Source organism: Eschrichtius robustus, chromosome 14, assembly GCF_028021215.1.
Source record: "Eschrichtius robustus isolate mEscRob2 chromosome 14, mEscRob2.pri, whole genome shotgun sequence".
Lineage (NCBI taxonomy): Eukaryota > Metazoa > Chordata > Mammalia > Artiodactyla > Eschrichtiidae > Eschrichtius > Eschrichtius robustus.
The window spans coordinates 26,924,753-26,946,487 of record NC_090837.1 but is presented as its reverse complement, the minus strand read 5'-3'; the positions used below and the strand labels follow the sequence as shown (position 1 = coordinate 26,946,487).

The 21,735-nt window shown below is 62.4% G+C and overlaps 1 protein-coding gene across 2 annotated transcripts; it reads right to left on the bottom strand.

The window, feature by feature from the left end:
* Window positions 1–83: 83 nt before the first annotated feature.
* Window positions 84–21,066, bottom strand: HIC2 (HIC ZBTB transcriptional repressor 2). Of its 2 annotated transcripts, none has more exons than XM_068562703.1 (3): window positions 21,002–21,066; window positions 4,375–4,472; window positions 84–2,738 (listed from the first exon to the last, which is right to left on the bottom strand). In XM_068562703.1, exons 2-3 carry the CDS (start codon window positions 4,398–4,400, stop codon window positions 923–925), a joined length of 1,842 nt encoding a protein of 613 aa, XP_068418804.1. In that variant the 5' UTR covers window positions 4,401–4,472; window positions 21,002–21,066; the 3' UTR covers window positions 84–922. The 2 variants fall into 2 exon arrangements, with proteins under 2 accessions (XP_068418804.1, XP_068418805.1); XM_068562704.1 differs by lacking the exon at window positions 21,002–21,066 and adding an exon at window positions 13,754–13,838.
* Between the last annotated feature and the right edge of the window lie 669 nt (window positions 21,067–21,735).

The window sequence follows — 21,735 nt, the reverse complement described above, 5'->3', positions numbered from 1 at the left end:
GGAGAAAATGGAAACGCGTACCAACGTCCTGGCACCGCGGCCAGCCTCCCCCCGCCCCCCACCAACCCCAGACCTTCCAGTTCCAACATTCACATACACGTTACACGGGGTTTTCTCTTAATAAAAAACAAGTACCTCTAAACAAAGAATATTCCTCAGAAACTATGGGAAAAGCACTCTCTCTCCTGAGGCAGCCGAGGCAGGGCTCGGGGCCCAGGGAAGCCTTTGGCCAAGAAGGGCTTCTGGGGCCTGGAGGGTGGGCGCCCAGCCCACAGTCGGGCAGGGTGGGGTGGCTGCCCCGGTACATTCAGTCTGCAGACCCAGGCTCAGCCCCGAGGGGCCGGAAGGAAAATAAACTCTTGTTGGTTTTGGTTTAAAAAACAAAATTCAAAAAGAAAAAAGGAACAGATCAGTAGGAATAACAGCCACACAGGCCCAGAGGGCTCTTTAGCTGTGGAGAGGTAGGCGGTGGGGGCCCCTGACTGTCCCAGCACCAGTGAGCGGTGACCCCTGGCTCGAGGAGGGAGGGCGCTGTCCCCTCCCTCTGGCACCGCTCCCCGCAGAGCCAGGCTGGCAGCACAGACACCCTGGCCGCGGCAGCCCTGCTCCCCGCAGCGTGGAGGGAGGCCCCCACTCCCCCTGCTCCGACCCGGCCTGTGGGACACCCCCGTGACCCACTCCCGCAGGCCCCGCCGTGGCCCTCACGGGGAACTGGGCCGGGCAGGATCAGGAGGCAGACGGCGCAGCAGCCACACGCACTCGGGCTGGGTGCCAGCTGCCTGCTTCTCCCCTTGGTACAGACTGTGGATTAAAGCTCTGGGGGGCGGGCGGGGGGCTGCACCAGGAACTGCCCCACACCCGGGGCCCAGCCACTGTGCCCCTGCTTTCCTGGGCGCCCGCGGGCCAACAGGGTCTTTGGCTTTTAGGAGGGGGAGGTGTGCATGCGCAGGTGGCTGATGAGGTTGCGCTGCTGCGTAAACTTGCCCCCGCACAGCTGGCACTCGTAGGGCTTCTCGCCCGAGTGCACGCGCATGTGCTCAGTGAGGCGGTACTGGCGGGTGAAACGCATGCCGCACTCGTCACAGGCAAAGGGCTTCAGGCCCAGGTGGCTGCGCATGTGGCGCGTCATGGTGCCGCGCTGCGTGAACATCTTGCCGCAGATGTTGCAGGGGAAGGGCCGCGTCAGCCAGTGAGTCTTCTCGTGCTGCCGCAGGGTGGCCGGGTCCTTGTAGGTCTTCTCGCAGACCGAGCACTTGAAGGGCCGGGGCTCGGCTGCGTAGGCCGCGCTGGGCGCCGACAGGTCCTCGGCCTCCTCCTCGGCGCCCCCACTGCCCGTCTCATAGGCACCCTCCTCCTTGATGAAGAGCTCCTCCTCCGTGTGCGTCTCCACATGCGCGTTGAGCTGCTCGGAGCTGGGGAAGCCCTTGGCGCAGGGGATGCACACATACAGGTTGTCCCCGTAGGACACCGTCTCATAGCCCTCCTGCCGGTACATGTAGTGGGCGCCGGCGTGGCCGCTGCCGCCCTCGCTCCCGCTTTGCCCGCTGTCCTCACTCCCATCCTTGCCGTTCTCCTCCTCCTCCTTGCAGGGGTATGAGGGCTCCCCGTAGGGCCCGCCCGCCACCGCATTGCTGGCCAGGATGCCGTTGGGAACCCTGTCCCCAAGCCCTTCGGCCTCCTCCCCTGGGCAGGGGCCCTTTGGCGCCGCTTCCCTCCGCTCAAAGGGGGAGGCGGCCACGGGCTCCTTCTTGGCCCACTCCTTCTTGCGGGCCGAGTGCCGGAGGCTCTTGCGGGGGGGCTGCCCGCCCGGCCCCTCCAATAGGCTCAGGGGGTTGTCCTCGGCCCCCTCCAGATCCATGGGCTCACTGGGGGTGCCCCCCAGCTCGGCGTAAGAGGCACTGTTGGCGACGGGAGGGGCGGAGGCCGAGAGGGGTGAGCCTTGCTGACTGTCGCTCAGCTGCGCTGGGTCGTCGGGGGTAAGGGGGGGCCCGGGGGTGGCGGGGGGCAGCGGGGGGCTCTTCTTGGACAAGTCCAGGCCCAGCTCCTGCTCGCAGCCCCCGCCGCTGCCATTGGTGCTGCAGCCACCCAGGCCAGCCTCCCCGCTGGCTGGACAGACCGGCCGGCCCAGGCCATGCACGCTCTCCTGGCTGGAGCCGCCCAGGAAGAGCTCCTCATCAGAGCCTTTGGCCTGGGGGAGCTCCTGGGGGGTGTGGGCCCCCTTGCGCCCGTCCACGAGCCCCGGATACCGGGCCTGGATGACAGAGGCCGTGGACAGCCGCTGGCCGCGGGGGGACCGCCCCAGGCCGGCCCCACCCCGCCCGGAGCCAAAGGGCTTGCCAGCTCTCTTGAGTTTGCGCCGGCAGAGGGCTGCCAACTCGGGCAGCTGGAGGTAGCTGGCGGCGGTGAGGAGCGTGCTGAAGTTGGGCTCGGCTGGCTGGTCACTGGGCAGCAACTTGCCGGTGTAGATGAAGTCCAGGATCTGCTGGAACACCGTGGAGCTGACCATGTCTGTGTCCAGGTTGATGAGGTTGTCGTGCAGGACCAGGGACTTGAAGTAGATGCTGCTGGCGGCCAGCACGTTCTTGTGGGCCCGGAAGATGGAGTTCTCCACCATGATGATGACATCACACAGGAAGCCCTTGGTCCGCTGCTGGTTCAGCTGCAGCAGGAGCTGCTTCGAGTGGCTGGGCAGCTCCATGTCGGGCCCCATGTCCCCACGCCCTGCCCACACGCACCACCTGCGGGCAAGAACAGGTACGCGCGCACATCAGCGGGGGACCCTCCTGGGGCCCGGCACCTGGGCAGGGAACTCACGCCACCCAGGCTGCCAGAGAAGTGGGGCGGCACCAGCCTATCTGCAAACTTGAAAACAGAGGACAACGAAGGGCACATGGTGGCGGGCAACCAAACTGGGATTTGAACTTGGCCCAAGGTATCATCTCCGCACTAAAGGAAGCCAACCACGTGCCCAGATGGGACCCAAAGGTCTTTGTTCCGTCTTTGGCCTCATAGACCCAAAGGCAGGGGTCTATGAGGTGCTGGGTGGCTGGACTTCCCACGTGGGCATGCAGCTTCCCAGTTTTCGAGACAAGCCAGAAATCCAGGTTTTCAGGTGAAACCACCCCATGCAAAATGAAGGTTCTTTTTCCTTAAATACCACGTGGGCCAGATCAAACATGCAGCCTCTGGTCTGCGACCTCTGCTCTAGGCTGGGTCTCTAACAACCCTAGAGGCTTCCCAAACTCTGAGGTTTACCAGCATCACATGACACTGCGCCCAGCCGCCACCCCCACCCCACAAGGCCTTGCCCCATCACAGGCACTGAGCACCCATCCCCCCTACCCCCTGTCTGGGCCTCCAGGTGCCGAGAAGGAAAGGCAGCCTGGCCAAGCCCTGGCACCGCTGGGCCCCAGGGACTTTCTGGGCAGGGCAGGCAGTGCTGTATGAGCCTGGGAAACTCGCCAGACTGGCACAGATGCTAACTGACGTCACTGAGGAAAACACATGCAGAGGAACTCTGTGGTGGCTGCGTGGCAGTGTGCACAGGGGTCTCTGGGAGCAGCGTGCCCCAACCATGCACCCACCCCACTGGGCAGCAGGGCCACAGTGCAAGGCCGTGGTCCCCACCCCTCCAGCCACTCAGGAGCTCGTGCCCTCCCACAGGTGCTCTGAGCCGTGAGACCGACAAGGGGCTTTCATGTCCTTCTGCTCACGGCCCAACCTCAGAGAGGAACTGACTGCTCTGAGCCTCCCACACCTGGGATCAGCTCCTACCAGGCGCCCAGCCCTGCCTCCCTCAGGACAGAGCCTGGAGGGGTTGCACCCACCTGCCTTCCTCCCACTGGCCCGTACCTGCCCTTGTTTGCAAAGACAGAGGAAAACCCCCCATGATCCTGTGCACCCCAAGGAAGACTTCGAGCGCCCAATGACCACGTGGGCCGGCACTCAGGGCCTGACAGCAGGAGGCAGCAAGCACCTCAGGCCAGCTCGGCCTTGTCAGGCTGTTCAGAGGCTGGAGCCCAGGTCGCGCAGGAACCAGCCCTCCACCACTCCTTGCCCGAGCCAGCCAGGCAGGGACAAAGAGCCCAAGGCGCGGCCTCCACACTGGCCTGGACACCTAGCGCCAGCACCCAGGACAACTGGCAAGGGGACTAGCCGAGGGCAGGAGGTCCTGGCCTCCGAGAGCCAGTGAGTCCACAGCAGCCCTCCTCCCCAAGCCCCAGCCTCCCCTCTATGCTGCCAGCGCTGCCCGCACACAAAGGACTGCAGGCCAGGACACAGGCTGAGAGCTGCAGGCTGCCCAGAGTCCCCAGGAGGAGGAGCAAACGTCCTCCCTCTGCCGCCCCCGCCCCCAGCTCCCCCTCCCTGACCTACCGGAGTGCCAGGGGCCCAGAAACCATGTGAGCAGCAGCCAGCGGGGGTGGCCTCCTTGAGCGCGTGGCCTCCCTGGGGGTGCATCAATGCCTGGTCACCTGGGGAAGGGAAGACAAACAGACATGGTCATCCACAAAGGCATCAGCAAGGGGAGGGGGAAGGTGCTGGGGGCCCTCGCTCCCAGGACGGTCTGGGGGTCTCTCTGGCTGGGACGCCCAGACAGCTGGGCAAGAGACAGTGGTCATAGTGCCCCCAGTCAGTCCCCGTGGCAGGAAGAACGCAGGTTTGGGGAGCTCGCCTGCACCCTCCTCCCATCCACCCCCACAGGAGATTTAGGATACTCCAAGGGCCACCTAGATCTGGGAGAGCTGGTAGCAGGCACACAATTCCTGGAGGGCGGGCAGACGTGGTGGCAGGAGGCCTGGGCAAGGCCTTTTCCAGGCTGGCCACATTTACATAACAAAAGGTCAAAATTGGAGGCGCTGGTGCAACGGGCTATTTATAAGAACCAGTCTCAACCGCTTCTGGCTTTCCTGCTCCTTCCCTTCCCTCCGGGTCTGCTCTCCGCCCCCCCCCAACCCCCGCCCAGAGCGCCCAGCCCCCTCCAGCCCAGCCCAGCCTGACCACATGGCGTTTGCAGGCTCGCCCTTTCAATACCAGCCCGCCAAGGCCACTGGCAGCTGCTGCCAGATGTGGGTGGGCTCCACCTGCCCACCCCCAGAGCTTTGGGTCCTGCGGGAGGGGGTCCTGAGGCTCCAGCTCCCTGTCCCCCACTCCAGCAGGCCTGGGCGCCCTTGGAATGGAGCCAGGGGTGGGGGAGGAGGCCTGCAGCAGCCCGGAGCCCATCCCTGCCTGCCCTTCCCCCGCCCCCAGGGCCAGGGAGGCTCAGCAGGTCCCTCAGGAATGTGACCAGACCCGGGGTGCAGGGTGGCCAGGAGGCCTCGGCTCCAGCCTGCCAGCTGTCTCTCGGCCCCAAGCACAGCTCCCCTCTTGCAGGGGTTGCTGGGGGGAGGGGGCACGGTCAGCCCAGAGGGCAGGAGAACCAGCTCTGTAGGTCCAGCAGCCTGAGAGCGTCCACGTTTCCCCGAGGGCAGCCTGGGCCCCTCATCAGGCTCTCGGCCAAGAGAGGCCAGAGATGGAGCCAAACCCTGCCTGGGGAGGGGGGCGGAGACCACCGCAATGCCACCGCCAGTGAGAGCAGCCCAGGAGAAAGGATGGGAAGCCACATCAGGAACCCCACCAGACCCGAGGACAACCCAAGCCCCGCCCGGGCACAATGCCCACCCAGCGGCCTCCGCCTCAGCCTGGGCCAGACCCTGCAACTGGGGCTTCCTCGCCCTTGTTGGAGATCAGGTCGACCAGCCTGGTCACTGCAGCCCGGGCAAGGCCCAGCGACTGACCAAGTGACTACCCTCGAGCCCGACCTACCCGCGGGGAGGCCCAGCAGGACCGGGCAGAGCAGGCTGTGCCCTCCGCCGGGCAGGGGTGGGGGTGGGGGGGTGTCACACAGAGCTGCCTGCTGGGAGTACACGTCCACCAGGAAGCCGCCCCGCCTGCCGGCCACCCCAGGCTGGGCCGAGTGTGGGCCTACATCGTGTCCATAAGCGAGGACACACCTCACCACAGGTGAGGGCCAGGACCCCTAGAAAGTGTTGCTCCTTCCCTCCCAGAGGCCTCTGTCCTCCGGCTCAACGGCGGGTGTCGGAGCAGCAAGCACCCACCCTGGAGAGCCCACAGCAGCAGGGGAGAGAGGGCTAGAAACAGCACCATGGGGCTGGCCAGGCAAGCTGGCAGCGGGATGCCCACTGGGTACAGGGCTGGTGCCCAGCCCTGGCAGGAGCCCACCACGGGCTGGAATGAGGCTGCCGCCTGGCCCCAGCTCCTGGCACCCAGCAGCCACCTGGCAGCAGGCCCAGCAGCGTGCCTATCAGCCCCAAGGATCCCACGCCCAGCGCAGCCCCACTGCCCACCCGGAGCACTGGCTCCAGAATGCCCAGGATCTTGGGTAGTGGGACAGGTCAGTCAGATGGGTGCGTGGTTGTCCCCAGATGGGCTGACCCTGACCCCGGCAAGGAAGTGGGGGAGGGGGCAGCTCTGCTCTCTTGTGAACAGAGGGGCCTGGATCACCTTCCCAGGTCTCTGTTCACAGGACGGCCCCCAACAGGGCTGCTACACAGTGACGTGGGACAGGTCCTGACTGAGATCTCATTTCCTCTTCTTCCCTCCGGGCTCAGGCCTCAGAAAAGCCAGGGAGGCAGGCCCGGCTGGCCCCCGCCCGGCCCCTGACTGACCCCACACACACTGAGGACAGGCCCGGGGCCTACAGAGCACAGGCCCAAGGCCAGGCCCCTACAGCTGAGCAGGGATCCCAGGCAAGACAAGGCCCCACCCACGTCAGGTGGTCCACATGGGCTTAGGGTTTGTGGGGAGGCCTCCCCTCCTGGAACCCACAGAGGGCAGGAGGCCACGAGAGGAGGTCTCCACATGAAAGTGGCCCTTGTTTAAGCAGGAAGCCAAGGAAAACGGCTCCAACCCCAATTCCGACAGGAGCCACCCCAACTTAGCCTGGACACCCACTAAGCCCAGAGCCTGGGCGCCAGGAAGCCTGGGCCCTCAGGCTGCTCCATCCTTCAGCCTCCAGGTGGAACCCCCTGGGGAAGAGGCAGACAGCCCTGCCTCCCTGGAGCCTGGCGGCAGGCACCCCTCCCTTCTGGAGACAGAGGACGGCATCTCATGCCTACCTCTAGCCCACAAGGGGGGCCCAAGCTCAGGGTGTGGTTTCACCCTTGGGCGATGCTCCCAGGAGACTGTGGGCCCCTTTCTGCAATGTCCTACCTCCCTAGGCAGGAAAGAGCCCCCAAAGAAGCCCCGCGCACCCTGGCTGAAACGACTCACCCCGCCCATACCCAGCCAGGATGGAGGGTCCTGGAAAGAAGGGTGAAGACAGGAAAAGGGGGCCCCCCAACTCTCTTTGGGCAGGCCTTGTCACCCAGGTCCCCGGGAACCCTGACCCCTCCTCCCTCCCCAGAGCACACCTTCCGCAGGAGGCCCAGAGCTATGCTGGGTCCCCCCGGGAAAGTTCGCTCCCGGCCCAGCCCAAAGCACCCAATGGGAGGCTGTTCTTGCTCCTTAACCACCTTCTGGCCAAAGAACAACAGCTAGAAGTCACAGAAGAACACAGGACTCTTGCAGCTGAGAGCGGGGGGGCTGCCCAGCACCCACCTAGGGCTCCACTGGCGGTGGGAGTCACAAGGACACCAGGCCACCGCCATGCCCCCAGGGGCTTAAGCACATCTGACTGTGTCATTGAGGGCCTCAGACACACGTATCCACTGCCCCCCCAACTCTGGGCCCAGCCGACCCCTGCTGTGGCCACCTGGTGCTCCAGGTGTGGCCCCGACAGGTGCGAGCACTGCCCCTCCCTGCAGGCCCAGCCCTTCCCAGGCTGCAGGAGGGCAGCTGGAGGGCAGAGCGAGAAGGCCTGGAAGGTCCCAGCACCCAGGATCCAGAAGAGCCTAAGGCCCAGCCCCCAACCCACCCCCCCCCTCCCCAGCCCCAGGTCCTCCTCACCCCATACCAGTTGGAGGGCACCCTGCCTGTGGGGAAGCCTCAGAGGTGTTCTCTCCACCTCCAGTGCCAGATAAGAGGACAGGTTCTGGGGGTTAAGCAACTTGCCCAAGGTCACAGGAGCAAGCAGGTGGCAGAGCCTGACTCCAGACTTTCCTACCCTGGGGACAGACACCTGCACCTCCTTCTCCCAGGGGCAGGGCAGGGGAGCCAGGAGGAGGGCCTCGGCCTGCAGCTCCCCCTCATCTCCCCCTCCCACAGCCTACCTCACAGCAGGCCTCACCAGGGCTACACCACCCAGGGGCAGGCTTACTCTGGGGACCCAGGCTGTGCCCTCTCTGGCCTGCCCCTCCAGACATGGGTTGGTGGTGGGTGGGACCCACTGCTCTGGGCGAGCCAGGCGGGTAATCCGGCCCAGGCCTGGATGCCGGCCAGTAGCTCCTGGCTCGTCTCCCAGACCATCCTCCTGGAAAGCAACGGGCTCCACGAATGCCAAGAGCCCTGCCCTCCTTCGGACAAGACTTCTACGAAATTAACACTCAGTTCCATCAGCACGGTGGTGACGTGGTGATCGGGACCTGGGGCTGGCCTTCTCCCTCAGGTCCCTGAGCAGTGTGGGAGGTGGCGTCCACCCACCCCAGCCCGACCTCCCTGAGTCTGCCCCCAAATGCCTGCAGTCCCACCTTCCCACATGTGCACTCCCACCCAAGAGGCTCATGGGACCATGAGGGGAGGCCTGGCGGGGCCACAACCGCAAACCCCGCTCTCCAGGGCTCCAGGGCGAGCCTTGCACACTCACCTCACCCCTGGCCTACAACCTGCCCGTTACTCCCACTCCCAGGACGACCTGGGGACCTGCAGCTGGATTTCCCCTGCTGGCACTGGCACAGCTGGCTGGCTGGCACCGGGGAGGGTGTGGGGCAGGGTCACACTGGGAGGCCACCAGCCCGGCTGAGTCTGGCCAAGAGTGTTGAGCCAGTGAGACAGGGGGTGAACTGGGGAGAGGCAGGTGAGAGTTGCCTGGAGCACAGTCACTATCATGAAAACTTCCAGACTGTGCCCACACTGCACTGCTCCCCATCCCCACCTGAAGGGGCCTGAGCTCTAGGTAAGAAGCTTGCTTGCAGCAAAAGAACTAGAGCCTGGAGGCAGGGAGCCTGTGGGAAGCTGGCGGGGCGGGGCAGCACAGCCAACAGGGAGCATCCGGATCAGGCAAGGAGCAAGGAGCTCCTGCTGCAGGGAGACAGGCCCTGGCGAGCTGGCTCCTGCGCCCCCAGCCCCACTTCCTACTTGTCCTGCTGGGTGTCCGGCACAGTCCAGGGACCAGTGGCAGCATCGCCCAGGGTTTCTGTTTCTTCTTTTAGTTTTTTTTTTTTAAATATTTGTTTATTTGGCCATGCCATGTGGCATGTGGGATCTCTGTTCCCCAACCAGGGATCGAACCTGCGCCCCTTGCCCTGGAAGCACGGAGTCTTAACCACTGGACCACCAGGGAAGGCCCTCACCCAGGGTTCTGAGAAACGCAGACAGTCTGGCCTCACTCCAGACCTCAGAACCAGAACCTGCACGCACACTGGACTGTGGGTTACAAGCTTTCTACTCCCCAGAAAGCCTGACACTCGGCAGGTAGTAAATGCTCAGTGATGGGGGTCAAGGGGAAGGAGGCGGCCCCAGAACTCGAGAGATCGAGGTGGCACTCCGTTACTGCGGGCGTCTTAGAGGCAGGACAGTGGCCGCGGGGGGGCAAGGGGTTCTAGGCACGGGTGGCAGGCAGAGTGCAGGGAGCCTGGGCCACCTGCTGCAAAGGAGTCACCGTCCCCCACCTACCCCGGGATACCTTTCAGGAGTCACAGAGCAGCCGCTGCCCAGCCCACAGCTCCTCCAGGACAGAGACTCCAACATCACAACTTCAAACCCAACCCTAGAAGCTCACTATGTCTTACACTAACTAAGGACTCTCAAATATTTAAAAAACAAAATAAAAATACTCTGCCATCTTCTATTATCATCCCTTCATACCAGAAGACACTTCATGACTGAAAACCAGGAAGAACCACCTCAGGGTATAGGAGTCCTTCCCCGAGAAAGGGCAGCTGACCCGTCCACCCACGCGGCCGAGACTCCCGGTGGCTGGCACCCAGGCCCTGTGCCCTGCCTGTGACGGCCTGGCCCTGGAATCAGAAAAACAAAGCCCAAACCGGATGCCAGATGGCAACGACGGGCTTCAACTAGCTGACCAGACACTGAAAGAGGTCATCCCGGGCAGAAAAGAGAACGGTCAGACTTTAAAAAGACCCAGACTGAAGACACGCAAACCCTGGGTCCCAGAAGCCATGCAGGCGTGGAGCCCCTCCAGCAGTGGGCAGGCCCCAGGGCTCAGGCCAAGCCCCACACTCATGCCTTGCACGGATCAAGAAGAGCTGACTGTCGCCGTATCCCACGGCCTGGCTGCCTGCACGGGAGCCTCCAACAAGAGGCTGAGCAAAGCAGCCAGACCCGAAAGGGACGACACAGCCAGTTCTGGTCAAGGTGGAAAGCAGGGGTGGGTGAGGGGAGGGACTGGGGAGTGGAGGGGGCTCGAAGGACACACGAGGGCCTTCTGTTCTGGTGTTTTCTCTCTCAAGATGGATGCTGGATGCGTGTCCACCTGGGAAGAGTCCATGGCGCTGTTGCTCACAACTGGGCACACTTCTTAGGTATGACTACGATGTACTTGGCTTCAACAGGTGCACAGAAATCTTCAGGAGGGGCAGCAGGGCCCGTCCCAGGCCTGATGAGCAAGCTGACCGAACCCCCAACTAATCACAACAATCCCCAGACAAGAAGCGGCACCGACAGGAGGGAACCCTACAGTCCAGCCAGGGACCCACAGGACACCTATAAAGACCACCTTAAAACCTCTTATCGGGGCAGATTTGTGCCTGCCATCTGAAGGCAGCAACAACCTGATGACATTTTTAACCATCCTAGTGTCCAAGGAAGAGGGAAGGGGTCTTCAAATCCTGACAGGCATGCTCAGGAGAGGAGAGGACATTCCAAGTGCAGCCAGCAAGGCACCAACAACGGCCCCAGGAGCTCCAGGCTGGACAAGGCCCTCAGGGATCAGGGGTCAAACAGAAGGATCCCTGCCCTGCATGAAGGACCAACCCCCAAGCCCAGGGCCTCTGACCAAGGACTCAAGGAGCTAAACCAAAGATCAAGGATCAGGTTGTTTTAGTCCAAAATGCGAAAAAAATAAAATAAAATCAAGTAGGCACACCTTGGGCACCCACCAGTTTTTAAAAAGCCATTTTTAAGGATAAAACTAGGGAACCGCTGTGGAAAACATTTCAACCTGTGGCTCTGTGCCTGAAACGCCCGCAGGATGGCACTTACAGAGAAGAAGTCTCACCTGCCCAGCAGGTAACGTGACGGGCCCAACAGAGGAGAGGCCGAGCTCAGAAAGGGAGTCGGACAGAGGGGCCCCCAGGACTCGAAGAAAAGTGCTCACAGAGCTTCTTCAGACGGCATCCCGGGGGCGCTGGGAGGACTGTTCGGCATTAAGGAACCCGGTTTAGAGACAGAAAAAATAAACAGGTTCTTCTCTGCCCCAGGAAGCAGAGCTGGGGGAGGGGGTGAAAGCTGGGCTATTGAGGCAGCAGCAAAAACAGAAACCCTGACATTGCCCCACGATGACGTGTGGGGTCAGTACCACCTTGGAACACGCCAAGGGCGGACCGGGGCGCAGGAACCACAGTGACACCCAGCACTTGGGTGAGTCTCAAAAGCACGATGAGCGCCCAGTTCTATGTCCACAGAGAGCACATCCAATGTCCAAGAATGCAGACGAGTGCGGAGAACCGGCACACACTCGCAACAGTTAACCCCAAATTCGGAAAAGCAGTGAAATCAGGAGCGGCCCAGGGAGCAGCCCAGGGCGTGGGGACCATTTCTTACAGGGGTGGGGGGAAGGGTGCGCGCCCCCAACTCTTTACAGCCAGATGTGTGCACATGTAACTCACACCTTGTGGTTCATGCTCGTGACAACCCGCAGCACAGCCCAGGTCCACAAGGAGCCAACGTGCTCGGTGCGGAGAGACTAGGGTCTTCCCGATCCAGGGAGGGGTTGAACACCCCTTCCCACCCCAGGGGACCCCCGCACACAGCCACATGGCCGGGGACACGGCAGCACCGTGTGAACCAGGGCTTCGGGGGCCAGTCCCACAGGACATGCCCAGAAAGTGTCACTCAGTCCCAAGAGAAAGCAGCAGAAGCCGGAGCCCCTGCACCTGGGGGAATCCTCCCACGGGAGCCACTTTGAAGGACCGTCCAAGTCCAGCATGTGCTCCCCACCCCCGCGGTCCCAGCTGTCAATCCTCAGTTCTCTCCTCAAACGCCAATCCCATCAAGTCACTCTCCTGCTTACAGCTCTCAATGGACTCCCAGGGCTTGGATAAAGTCCACACCTGGGCCGGCCCGCGGAGGGCTTCCAGAGGGCCAGGCGACCCCTCCACGCAGCCCCCACCAGTCACGCCCGAGTGCCCCCTCCTCCGCGAAGCCACCCAGCACTTCTCCCCCCACCCAACGTCAGCACTAGCTGCCCAGCTGCCACCCAACAGGTTCCTGGGGCCAGGGACCTTGCATCCCACTAGCCTCACGGCCACAGCTGCTCCAGCCACACAGCAGGCTCCCATGCAGGTCTGCTAGGGGAGCAAATGCCAGAGGGGAGAGGCAGGGCTGAGGGGACAGGTTGGGGTGGGGGGAGGGGAGGTGTAAAGGAGGAGGCCACCCGCTGGCCCTAGCCCACCGGTCAGAAACTGTTGTCCACATTCTTGAAAACTAGGAAGGACCCCCAAAGAACTCTTTGGTGGCTTGTATGCTACTGTTCTATTTACTGTGTTAGAAAAACTGGTAACTTAAAAAATATTTACTTGATTTAAAATTATCAACAATAAACCCATTTTATGTTAACATAAATGGTGCTTTTACGGAGGAAAAAAACTATCCCAAAAGAAAAGAAAATCAACGAGAAGGGTGGCACTGTTTCACATTTTTGCAAATGTCTTTAACGCCTGGCTGCACAGACGTAGCTGGATCCTCACATCTGCCCTGCGTTCAGCTAGTGAGGATGCGTGGTTCTGACTGAAGTCTGTGGAGAAATCCAACCTCACACAGACAGAAGGGAGGGATGTTTTACCCTTTTCAGATAATGGTGGCCATTCTTCCTTGTTATTACACTTCAACTCAACAAGTGGTAGGTTCTTAAAAGTTGCAATGTAGACTCTGAAATTGTATCAGTGATTAATTCATACCTGGTTACACAAAAATCCAGTGGCCTACCCTGCACTCACATCCACCCAGGATTTTGCAACACTGAGCGCTAGTCATTCGGAAAACAGTGGTCCCCTGAGTCAATCACATCTTCCCACTGTTGTCAGACTTCATTATACGACACCAAAACCCGAGTGCTTCCATCACAAGAGGTCTCAAGTCAGGCTCGCAGTGAAGGACACCGGCTCCCAAAACTATCCCTGGCCTCTGCTGGCTCTATGGCTGGCAAGGAACACTGTCACCTGTTTTCCTTCCCGTGGTAAGGCTCACTTTGCTCATTTGAGAAAAGGTCTGACCAATTCTCCAAGTCTGAACAACCACCTTGCCTGTCAGCCCTTCTTTCAAGTAAAACTAACGTTCCATGAAAAAAAGCAGCTCGCAGACACAGTGCTGTTCCTGGAATGACGTCCTGCTTCGGTCTGAGGCACGAGAACCCCCCTGGTCCTCCCCAGCTCACCACAGAGAACACTTAACATGTGTGTCCTCCAGGGTCAAGACTCACCACTGGGTCACCTGCACGGCCTCCCTGGAACAGCATGAGGAAGACCAGTGGTCCTGGCTCGAGCACCCAGGGCTGGAGCATGCAGTGTGCACCTCGGGCAGGGCTGCCCACCACGTCTTCATACCAATGATGTGTCAATGCGAGGACAAAGGCCAGTAATGTCTAAGTATTTTGAAGAGTCCTGGGAATCCCCAGGGGTCTGCAAACCACTCTGAGAACGGCTGATGGCCATTACCGCAAATATTTCTACCAACCCATTTTACAAGCAAGGAAAATGACGCACGGAGAGGTCTGGTCTGGCACCTGGAGGAAACAGGCTTGACATCAGAGTCCTCTTCCCCCAAAATCACAGTTGTTCACCAAATGCTGAAATCCCAGGCAAAGGGCCACACCTGAGAATAAGGAATTTCAAAGAAAAGAAAGGAAATGCCACTTCAAATGGCCTCCAAAAATACCCTTAGAGGCAGGGCCGGCAGAAACCACTGCGGGGCCTCCAAGACCTACTAACTAGAGGCGGCAGTGTTGCCTGAGCAGGCGGGCGCCTGCAGGCTGCGGACCAGGTACTCAGCCCCAGAGGTGGGCAGAGTGGAGGCAGGGAGGGGTCTCGGGAAGCAGGTGTGCACCGCCTGCCCACGGCCAGCCTTGCTGCCCTTATCAGCATCAACATGCATGGAATGTGGGACTTTGGAAACTATCCCCTCCCCTGCCCGCACCCCTCTGGGGCTCGAGTTCACCTACCACAGCCACAGGGCAACCCGAGCCCACGCCCAGCCCCCCCCACCACCTGCAGCCTCGTGGCAGTGGCTTGCTGGTGGTGGCCCAGGGCCCCTCCCCTTGCAGCCCAGCTGGGATCGCCCAGACCCCCCAGGCCCCTCTGCCAAGAGACAACCCCACACGCCAGAGGGAGACCCCAGCCGGTGCCCCCTATGCTGAGAGAACACCAAGAGGAGGACCCAAGCCTGGTTCTGAGCTCCGGGCTGCCCAGTCCTGCCCCCACCCCCCTAGGCCCTCCTGGAAGTGGGAGCACAGGCCCAGGCCTCCAGGGGCAGAAGGGAAGCTCCACGACCAGAAGGGGTCCTCTCCGCCCCCAAGGCTTGGGGAAGGGGCCTCGCTCAGCTCCTGAACCAGACCCCTGGGTTCTGTCTCAGGCAGCCGTCTGCCCCCCACTCAAATGAAAACTTGGCTGCCCTCAGGCTCAAGCCCTGCTCAGCGGCAGGAGTCCACACGCGTGTCCAATGCGCCCTCGTGCATGTGTCGCATCGTGGTTACCCTACTCCTAGACTTTCTCCACCACATCCCAGCAGAAGGACTCTAGACCAAGTGCGTAACCTCTCCAGGCCACTCACACAGCAGGGACTGAGAAGGCAATAGGAACTGCACAGGTGTGTCCCACCAGGCCCAGCCCGGGCTAGGATCCTGAGAGGGAAGGCCCAGCCCTCTTGTGCTACCTCCCCAGCATCCCATCAGGAGCTCTGTGGGAACCATCCTCCTCCCAGTTTGCAAGCAGAGCTGCCGGAGCACCTGCTGGAAAGAAACCATCAGCCCTTTTCTACCAAAGGGGTCCCAGGGAGGGGCGGGGTGAAGAGGCCAAACAGCTGAGACAGGAATCCACCCCCAGGACTACTCACTCTCAAGGGAGAACCCACTGGTCCATCTACCAAGACGTGCGCAGGCCGAAAACAGTGACGGAGGACACCCTGACTGCCCCGGACCACCCCTCCCCCGACTGCCCAGCCCAGACCACTCAGCCCCACTCCTGCCTGGCCCCAGGCCAGGCTGCTCTTCCTGCACCTCCCCCCAGGACATCAACCAGGCCCATTCCAGACCTCACCACACCCAAGGGCCTTGCTGCTCTCCTCCCTCGTGCAGTAAGCTGCCCAGAGCAGGCGGGGGCTGTCTTGTGTCCTGGCTGCCCTCAGACGTGAACTAAGCCCCAAGACAGCCCATTGTTCTGTCCCAGCAGAGGAGGTTGGGCTGGGCTGGCCATACCTTACCTGAAGTCCCACCTCCAGTGCCCCTCCCAGCCCTCACCCCACCTCCTGGCCCCTTGTCAGTAGCTCCCTCACACACCTTACCCACGTAAATAACCTCAGGGACCCATCTCTCTCTCCCAGGTACCTTGAGGTCAAAGAGAAAAAGAAGGGGCAGGACACAGGTCCCAGGGGTCCCCAGCTGCAGCCACAGTGGGCTTGTTAGGGAACCACGAGGAACTCCAAGGCCACTATGCCTGGGCACACAGAGACCAACCAGGGCCCAAGAATGCAACCAAGAGACCAGGGCAGGCAGTCCCTTAAAGTCAAGCAGGAGCAAGAGTCCTGGGGTCAAGAGCAGCAGGTGGTTCCCAGGGGACCTCCTAGGAGATGCCCCCTTAGTACTCACCAGCCTGGGGTCCCTCCCACTGCCACCCCAGGAAAAGGGACCATGAAAAAGGTGAGCCCCCTCTGCACCTGATGCTTCTCCAAGACCCTGGTACCTAACAGAGAAGCCGCTGGCTCGCTCTGTAAGCACAACCCCACTGGGCAGTCTGGGACCACCCCTGCTGGTCTTTGTGGACTCACCACTCCCTGATTCTATTATCAACACAGACTTATCTCTCTGCTAAAGCAGTTGGCTGCACATTGGATTCATTTCAAAAGCTTTAGGAAGCATAGATGGCTGGGCTCACCCTAGAGGTGGGCCGGGCTGGGCTCCACCAGCTCCAGGTGATCCTGATATGCAGACGTAAGAACCAGGGCACCATCAGGCAGGCCTCTACCAGGCAGCACAGGGAACAGCACACACACTGCGGGTCAGTGTGGAGCCCGTGCTCATCACAGGGAAAGTTCCCTGTGTCCACATGGGGCAGACACTGAGGCCCCAGGCCCCACCCTCCCAACCATCAACTCTACTCTCCCTTCTCATTCATTCTGTGAACAAGAATTCACCAAGAGCTTACTATTAGCCTCCAAAGCAGCGCAGGCAAGGGAACTGCAAAGGCCATGGAACAGTCCTGCCCCTTAAAAGGCCTATAACCAGGTTGAGGAAGAGGCCAAGGGGCTGCGACCCCAGCGTGGGGAAGGGAGCAGCACCTCCAACCACCTGTGTGTATGTGGGGGGGGCTGTGCCCAAGGCACTGGAGCAGCCCCTCCCCACACTCACCTGAGAACCACCACCACCACCAACACCACCACCCCCCCACCCCCACAGAGGTGCTGCTAGGAGAGAAACCCGAGGCGGCGGCAGTATCCCAGACCACTGGAGGCCAGTGTGCACAGTGGCCACGGCCGTGCCAGAGCCAGCAGCCCCTCCAGGTCCACAAGAGGTCAACTGCCCACCTGGAAGCCCCCCTCCCCAGCCAAGCCCAAGCCCCACCTTTCCTTAGGGGCCCTCAGAATTCCCACGGAATGGAAGGGGAGAGCCTCGGGCGCCCCAGGAGCCAAGCCACCTGCCCTGCCGTACCCCACCCTTTTCACCCACGCGCTCAGAGAAGGTGGACCCCCGACAGCAAACAGGCACCCACCCTGCCACACGCTCAGCAGCAGGGGGCCCTCGACAGGACCTGCTCTAACCCCAAGGCCACGCTCCCCCGCCCCTCCACCCACCCACACAGGGCAGGCAGAGGCGGGGCTCTGAGCCTGGCAGTGTCTCAGGGTCCCTCTCCCCACAGCCTGGCCACACCCTCCCAGACTGTGCTCCCTCAGCAGAGACCCCCAGCCCCGGGCCTTCCCTCCTGGACTGCGCTGGGGTCTGGAGTCGGCACCCAGTTTTCCCTTCCTCACCGAGCGTGCTGGGGGCCCACTTGCAACCCGCACCCCGCCCCCACCTGCTTTTCTGGCTTTGCCACTCACAGCTCACACCGGGTTCTGGGGCTTGGAGCCCTCTCCCAGCCCAGGTCCCTAACCCTTAAGCAAGGCCCCTCCCAGCAGGAAGCACAGCCGGCTGCCAGGCAGAGCCTAACTGGCCCAGCTGGCTGGAAGCCCCTAACCGAGGAAGCCAGGATGGGATCTCTGACCTCTCCAGACAGAACACCAAAGGCGCCTACCCTGCAGCCCCATGACGTTATTTAACCTCCAGTTACTTGACCTCCAAGTCTGTGAGAGTGCTGCACCCAGAGCGAGCCCTGAAATCTCCCAGTGTCTCTACATCCCAGCTGAAGGCTGACCGCTTAGCGGCAACTCTGAGCAACAGCACGATTTAATCTAGCCACATGGGCTGGGCACTGCATTGGTTCTCAAAAAATTTCGCTGAACGGATAAAAAGCTTGTGAAAGAGACTCACAGGAGCACGCAGCGGGTGCTCCTGCGCCAGCTTCTCGTAGCTCAGCATCTGCAGGGCCACACTCCTGTCGCCATTCTCCTGTCTCCCCAGCACTGCCCTCCCCAAACCGCGCGCTCCCCAGTAAAATCCCCCTCCTGAAGCTGCCCACCCTCCGCCCTCGCCACCTCGTGCTCCCCGCAGCACGGTGCGGCCCTATCACCCCATCCTCCGACCGTCTGTTTGCCAGTCTGTCTTCCCCAGGCTGAGCTCTGGAAGGCAGCGATACGTGAATGTGAACTCTAGCTCTGTTCCCATTTTAGAAACGGGGACACTAAGGCTCCAAGAGTCAATCCCTGTCCAAGGCCACACGGAGAGTAAACAGTGCTGAGGCCAGTGCCCCTCACGCTGCCCCCAGGAGTCCCTCATCAGTCAGGCTCCGAGGGCCAGGACAGGCGGAACAGGACTTGTGGTTTCTTCTCTGCAGAAGGAGTCGGGAACAAGAACCCCCACCCTCTAGTGATCAGTCCCGGGGGGCACTGGCCCTCAGCCCCAGTGGGCAAGGCAGGCAGGCCGTGGGGTGGGGCTGACTGCTGGAGGCCAACAGGCCAAGCAAAAAGGGCAGGGTGGCAGGTCCCCCGGGTAAACTGAACTTTATTCCTTCTTCACTCCTCGACTCTCCAGAACTGCCCTGCCAGCCCTTCCACGGGGGCAAGCTGCTGATTCAAAGGCACTGCCCCCACCCCACCCCCACCCCCACCGCCTGGCAGACAATGAGGACTCCGGGAAGGCAGCAGGCCTGTCAGCTCAATAATGCAAAACCCTGTTGCTCTGAGTCCACGACAGCTGACTTCAAGTGGATCGGAGGCTGTGCTTATTAACAAAATGAGAAATCTGATCTATGGAAAGAAAACACTATGTGAGGATTAATCCAGGACTGCAGCTTGTGGAGAAGGCTGGGCTGCTGGCCAAGACCAGGCAGAGAGGACGGGACGGTGCCTACCTGTCCCCGGCAGGTACCTCGCTGCAGGACAGGGCATATCACCTCCGCCCCACCTGCGCTGCCTTCTCTCCTTCCAGCCACTGCAGCAATCATTTCGGTTTTGCTTTAATTAAAGGCCTGGCTCCCTCGGGCTGCTTCTTCCTCTATGCAGAGCCAGCAACCAGAGGGAGATTTTTCTTTTCAGGAATCGCTTGTAAAAGCCGAGAGACTAATCTACAAGTCCCAACAACTGGCAGGAAAACACTGCAGGAAGAAATCCTGGGTGCACACCAGCACTTGAGTCAACTGGCCAGAGGACGGGCACTCAGCAACACCCCAAAACTGGCCCGCAGGAAGCAGACCAACCTGGGCGCACTGACCCCAAGGCAGGCAGGCAGGTGGGAAGCCCCCTCCCAGCCTTCCTAGGCTACTACCTGCCCGTGGACCTAGAGATTTCCATAATAAGCACAACCACACAGGACCGATTTCACTCACAGGCAGGGCAACCTACTCCAGGGGCAAAAGACTCAGTTCAGCCCCCAAGTGTCAGCCTCCCATTCCCCCCCAGCCCTTGGTACTAAGAGCCTGCTACACCAGCAATCTCACCACACAGCTTTGTCTCTGGAGGCCAGCCTGAGGCCGGCCCATCTGCTTTTTTTTTTTCCAGAACATGCCAGCAACCCTGCTCTGCTGAGCGTAAGCCCGCTCCTTGAGCCAGGGCTACAGACCAGCCACATGGCCTGTGCTCCTGAAAATGTCTGCTGAAAGGCCCAGGGAGTCCAGACGCTGGCAGATGGGAACGGAGAAAAAAGAAGTAAAGCCAAGAGCCAGGAAGCAATAAATGCTAGCTCCAGAAAGGTCCAGCTCCATCCCTCGAGCGGGGGTCACTGGAGAACACCCCCAAGTTCAGCCTAGAATCTCTGGAGGCCCCTCCACTACCTGCCAGCTCTCCCCCTCCCCCCTGCACAAGAGGCACAGTCATCCCCACATCAGTCAACAATCTACAGCCACAGGATTCCTATGGGCAAAGCTCTGCCCCTCCCCCCTACCACATATGTCAGAGGGGTGGCCTCCCCGGGTTACACTCCTCCTGCCGGGGTGGGGGGGCCGGGAACCTAGCTTTCCAGATGTGCTTGGCAACCCCTACTAGAAAAGACACTGGAGGTGGAGGGAACAGGAGAAACACGGATAAATAACTTCAAAACCGTTCTGGGCCATCCGGATCCGCACTGGGCTCCCTTCCCTAGGCAGTCCCACGCTGTTCTGGGTGGGGCCGCTGCGACCATTATCTGGCCGCGTTCCCTCCTCTCCGTAAGTCACTACCCCCCAGGGAGAGGCATCCCCGCCTCCCTTCACCCCAGCTAAGCTCGTGTGAATATGAACCATCTCGGTAGATAAACAGAGAGTGACAAGCTGGGGCCCTTCAGCCCCCTCCCTCTGCCAGCCGGTCCCCTCCCCCTGCCAGCCGACCCCCTCCCCCAAGCCCATCTCTCTTCCTGCCAAGCGGCCGCCTGCTGAAGAGAGGTCTGGGGGCAGGGCAGCGAGCCCACCAGCCGCAGGGCCTGGCCCTCGGGGAGCGGCCCTCCAGGCCTGCCCCTACCCTGCCCGCGCGCAGCCGTCCTCCTGCGGGGAGGGGGCCGGGGAAACGACACGGACGGCGCGGGGCCGCAGTCGTGGACACGGCGAAACGCCCCGCGAGGGGCGGCGGCGGGCGCAGGGCCGCCCGCATAATAGGAGCCCGCCTGTCAGGCAGCGCCGCTCCCCGACCTGCTCGGATTAGACCGCGGATGCAAAGGCACAAAGAGCCGGCGCCCGCCTCCCCGCCGCCCAGCTCCGCACACCCGCGCTCGGGGGCTTTGTGCCTGGACCGCGCCGCCTGCCCGGGGCCACAAAGCGCCGCAGGCGGCAGACCAGCCGGGGGTCCCGCCCCCTCCCACGCGCGCAGCAGCCCCACGTCTCCGGGCGCGCGCCCGCCCACGCCCCTCTCTCGGGGGCGCGCCCGCCGCCCGCCTCCCGCCTCCCGCGCCCCTCACCTCGTGTGCGTCGGCGGCGGCGCTCGCCCGCCTGCCGGCCCTCCCGCGGCCTCGTCCTCGGCGCCGCCCGCGCCGCCCGCGCCCGCCCCGTCCGCCCGCCGCCGGCCCGGCTCGGCTCCCCGCCCCGCACGCCCGAGCGCCGCTCACAGCCGCCCGCTCGGCGCCATCTTGGAAGCTTGTGACGTCGGCACCGCCCGCTCACCCCTGACCCACATCTGAATGGGCGAGCGGCGAGGCGGGGCGGGGCGGGGCCGGGCCTGGGCGGGGCCTGGGCGGGGCCTAGGCGGCCGCGCGGTGGCGCCGTGGGGGAGGGGCGCGCGGAAAGAGCCGGGACCCGGAGCCGGGACCCGGAGCCAGGACCGGGACCCGGAGCCAGGACCCCGACCCTGACCCCGGCGTGTGGCCGACCGACCGCGGGTGCGGGGCTGGCGCCGCGACCTCAGCCCCGGAACACCGGACCGCACCCCTCGGATGGGGGCTCGGCCCCCACACTGGGAGCCTACACTTCTTGAGCCTGACCCTGACCCCTGGCAGTCCCGCTCCGTGCCCCCGCGGGCGGCCAGCGTCACCGCGCAGCCGCGGGCTGCAGACGGCGTGGTACGGTCTGGGGTCCTGGGCCTCCGTGTCCGGAGAAGGAAGCCCCCGGCCCGGCCCACCGCCCGCGGCCCCGCGCAGCCCCGCCGGCCCTACCTGCTCCGAGGGCGCGGAGGTCGCCACTCGCCGAGCTCAGCCAG